The sequence below is a fragment of the Rhagoletis pomonella genome, unplaced genomic scaffold, assembly GCF_013731165.1.
Source record: "Rhagoletis pomonella isolate Grant_MI unplaced genomic scaffold, Rhpom_1.0 Rhpom_scaffold_00854, whole genome shotgun sequence".
Classification (NCBI taxonomy): domain Eukaryota; kingdom Metazoa; phylum Arthropoda; class Insecta; order Diptera; family Tephritidae; genus Rhagoletis; species Rhagoletis pomonella.
Window position 1 is genome coordinate 3,115 of NW_023459408.1, and position 3,815 is coordinate 6,929.

Here is a 3,815-nt window from a genome sequence, read left to right on the forward strand (position 1 = left end):
AATGAGGGCAAGAATATCATTTTTCATGCGATTATTGATATGAAATATTAATTTATCTTTCGGTAATATGTTAATTCAGTGGCCAAAGCATTCTCTGCCAAGCTTCATTGTAGAAAGCATACTTTTAACGTGCGTACGAAACGCCAAAGTTGTAGGTATGTGGATCGGCCTCTATTCTTTGTTTACTCACATTTTCCTATATCAACATATACATACATATATATGTACATATGTCCTTGAACAACAATCCACAAATACACTTTTTCACCAAGGATTATATTTCGTTCAGGTATACAGCGTAACTGCTACAAGTAGCAAACTATTTTGGGGGTGTTAAAAAGTGCTTAGTTGTTTTTTTGTTTTTGCGGCACAAACGATTAAACTATCCTCTTTATTTATTTTTCTCTGTAAAGAAAAAACACATGCATATGTACATATGTACGTACATATATAAATATGCATGTTATGTATATACATATTTATGTATACAACTTTAAAAAAGATTGTACTAAATAACACAGTGCTACAAAAAAAATAAAATTGAATACACTTTTGAAGCGACCTAGTAGAGATTGTTCATCTGGTCGAGTTATCCACGAAACACCCTTCAAAGGATTTGTAACACCCCCAAAATCTGGATTTAAGGCCAAAAAACCGTTTTTTCAGAGTTTTCGTTGAAAAAAAAATCATTAAAAATCTTATTTTCAACCGTTTTTTAAATTCTTAACGGTTTTGGGCAGATAATTGTTGACACTTTCGAAATGTATACAGTGTTTTGTTCATTTGAGAGGGGTATGAGATGTTTTTGCGAGAAGTTGAATTTTTTGAAAATTTTTTCGGTTTTTCCGGTTTCGACGTAATTTTTTTGCCACTAATTGACAATGAATGAACTTCTTTGGGCATGTGTCATCGAGAGGCATTCACTACTTAATTATACAAGTGTTTTTTTTTGGGAAAGGACTTCAAGTTTTCAAGATATGCAGCATAATCCAAAATCAAATTTTTCGGTCTCAAGCGCCCTACAGGGGTACTATGTATTAGAAGGCGGGTTGATTTGAAAATCACCCAAGTGACAAGGAAAATCGTATTTTAGGGATCAAAATAAGATACTTTGCCGAAGGAAGCATACCTCTAAAACCAATTCTGATGTCCCGACTTCGTACTTTTGACCTTGAGCGCCAAAGCTTGAAAAATCCTAAGTTGACCCATTTAGAGTGCCCCAATCGTATTTAAATGTATGACCGACCCCCACTAACTTTGTAGGGCCGACCCACCCATGCCAGTGGAACCCCCCCTAAGACCCCACCTGTGGGGTTCCCCATACAAAAATTTCACAAAAACCCCCATTTTTAGCATTTTACATGAAAAAATCATTGCACGACAGCCAGTTATCTTTTTAACTCAATGTTAATTTGAAAAGTTGTCTAAACCGTACGAGTTTCAGCCTTCATTTAATGTTAACTCTAAGTCAAAAATATAAATTTGGCTGCGCAAGTGAACCTTTAGATAGCAAACAGTCGTTTTTAGCGATAGTTAGATTGATAACATATATATTTTTCATAAAATTTTGCACTCATTAGAACACTTTATACAAAACAATGGGAAATGTTTAACAATGGTTAAGATGTTAGCTAATTACTTTTGGAAGCTTATGTAGAAATGGGATGCAAAATGTCAATCAAGATAAAAAAAAAAAACCACTTTAAGATGCTCGCTAACTATATACCTCAACCAATTCGAATTAAAAATGTTTCCTGGATCTTTTGCGCTTATAATACAGGTCGTCGGTTTCACGTTTGAGCAACCAGCAGTAATTAGCGATCATCTTAACGTGGTTTTTTCCAGCAAAGCGCTTTTCTATTGCCGAGATTTCCTGGTGAAATCGTTCACCTTGCTCGTCGCTAAACTGACCCAGATTATCCGGGAAGAAATCCAAGTGAGAGTGCAAAAAATTTATCTTGATTGACATTTTGCATCCCATTTCTCCATAAGCTTCCAAAAACTCTTGAACCACTTCCTTATAATTAGAACTTCTTTCATTTCCAAGATAGTTATGACATAAAGAGATAAAACTCAGCCATGCTCTCTTTTCTACTTCGTTCAGTTTTTCGACAAAATTCTCATCAATCATCAGCTTGCGAATCTGGGGTCCGATGAAAATGCCTGTAAAGTAAAGAATTAAAATGGTTGCAGATGCGTTTTCGAAAAAATTAATAGTCGGCAAATTCTTCGAAAGTAGGTACCTTCTTTTATTTTAGCATCACTTAGTTTGGGAAAAACTGTTTCCAGGTGCAGAAATGACTCGCTGTTTTTGTCGAGTCGTTTTACAAATTGTTTCATGTAGCCCAACTTTAGGTGCAATGGCGGCAAGATAATGTTATCAGGTTTTACTAATGGGATATTGAGAACATTTTTAATTCCAATTTGAAACCCCTTTCTCGGAGGCCACACGCTACACTTGTAAGGATCCTTGGCACGACTGTCCCATTCTCAGAAATAGCACGGATGCTTAGTGTAGCCTCCTTGCATTCCCAGAAGTATTGTCAGAACTTTGAGGTCTGAGACAATTTGCCATTGATGTTTATTGTAATTGATTAATCGTAAAATCTTTTCCATCGTTTGATACGTCTCTTTCATATCAGTAGCGTATGCTATTGGAACTGTTGGCAACTGATTCTCGTTGTGAATTAATACTACTTTCAGACCTACGAATTTCGTGAATTAAACGTAAATTTTTTAATATTGCTTAATTTTGGTTTTCTCACACTTATGATAAATAAAATACTTACTTTTGCAAGAACCGTCCAGAAATAATCGCCAATCTTTTGCGCAGTACACGTGATCGAAGGCAGCAAACAATCCATCCACATCAACACAATATACAAGTTTATTGTCTATATCATCAGCCTTAAAAACTTCTTCGAATGACGATAAGTCTAAGTTTCGTGTGAATGTCACTTTAAAGTCATCATCCACTACATTCCACTGCTTTATTCGTGAACCCAGGATCTCTGTTTCTCTATAAGACAGATTCAAATCTCGACTAAGATCACTATAATCTTGGCTAGATATAAAATGTCGTTCCTTTACTACTGCCCGATTTGGAACATACGACGAGTCCTCATTTTTTTCAATCGGGAACTCGCTGCAAGGGTCTGCTGGTCCGTTTGCAGTTGGCTCCCCTGTGTTTTCTTTCGGGGTTGGTCTCGATACAGTCAACACATTAGCATATTTTATGAGATTGCGAGTTTTGTAGTGATGGCCAACGGTATCTGTTTGGCAGAAGTAGCAATCTTTCGACTTGTGATACGGTTGATAATGCCAAGTCATGGGAGTCTCAAATAACAAATGCTGGTTATAACACTTACCGGATTTCACTTTCTTCAGTACTGCAGAGCACGTCGAGCAAACACTTTCGGGTTCATACCAACCACTTTCAACGTATGAGAGTTTAAACAAGTCGTTGAAGGAGTGAACCACTGCTTGATTCTTTTTAAACTCCGAGCGATGTGGCTTGTCAACAAACAAGCCACACACGTAACAAAACCGGTTGCGTTTATCACACATTTCAATTTTTTTGGAGCGAATGATCCCGTGTAATTAATTACGCGAAGTTTATTAAGAATATGACGTTTTAGTGACTGCATTAATGACCAGATTCGCAATCTGACGATTGATGAAACAAGTAGAAAATACAGCTGAGTTTCATCTCTATGGGTAATAGCTATCTTGTAAATGAAGAAAGTTCAATATACAAGGAAGTGGTTCAAGAATTCTCGGAAACTAATTTAGAAATTGTATGCAAAATGTCCATC

General features: G+C 36.3%; 2 protein-coding genes across 2 annotated transcripts; both read right to left on the reverse strand.

Annotated features, from left to right (window-relative positions):
* Positions 1 to 1,890: 1,890 nt before the first annotated feature.
* Positions 1,891 to 2,474, reverse strand: LOC118751618 (the record flags this gene model as incomplete). The annotated part of the gene is made up of 2 exons (XM_036486437.1): positions 2,244 to 2,474; positions 1,891 to 2,163 (listed from the first exon to the last, which is right to left on the reverse strand). Coding segments are annotated over exons 1-2 (370 nt in total), but the record flags the coding sequence as incomplete, so codon positions are not given.
* Positions 2,475 to 2,490: 16 nt separating this feature from the next.
* LOC118751619 lies at positions 2,491 to 3,330 on the reverse strand. Its single transcript, XM_036486438.1, has 2 exons — positions 2,790 to 3,330; positions 2,491 to 2,705 (listed from the first exon to the last, which is right to left on the reverse strand). Exons 1-2 carry the CDS (start codon positions 3,328 to 3,330, stop codon positions 2,491 to 2,493), a joined length of 756 nt encoding a protein of 251 aa, XP_036342331.1.
* Between the last annotated feature and the right edge of the window lie 485 nt (positions 3,331 to 3,815).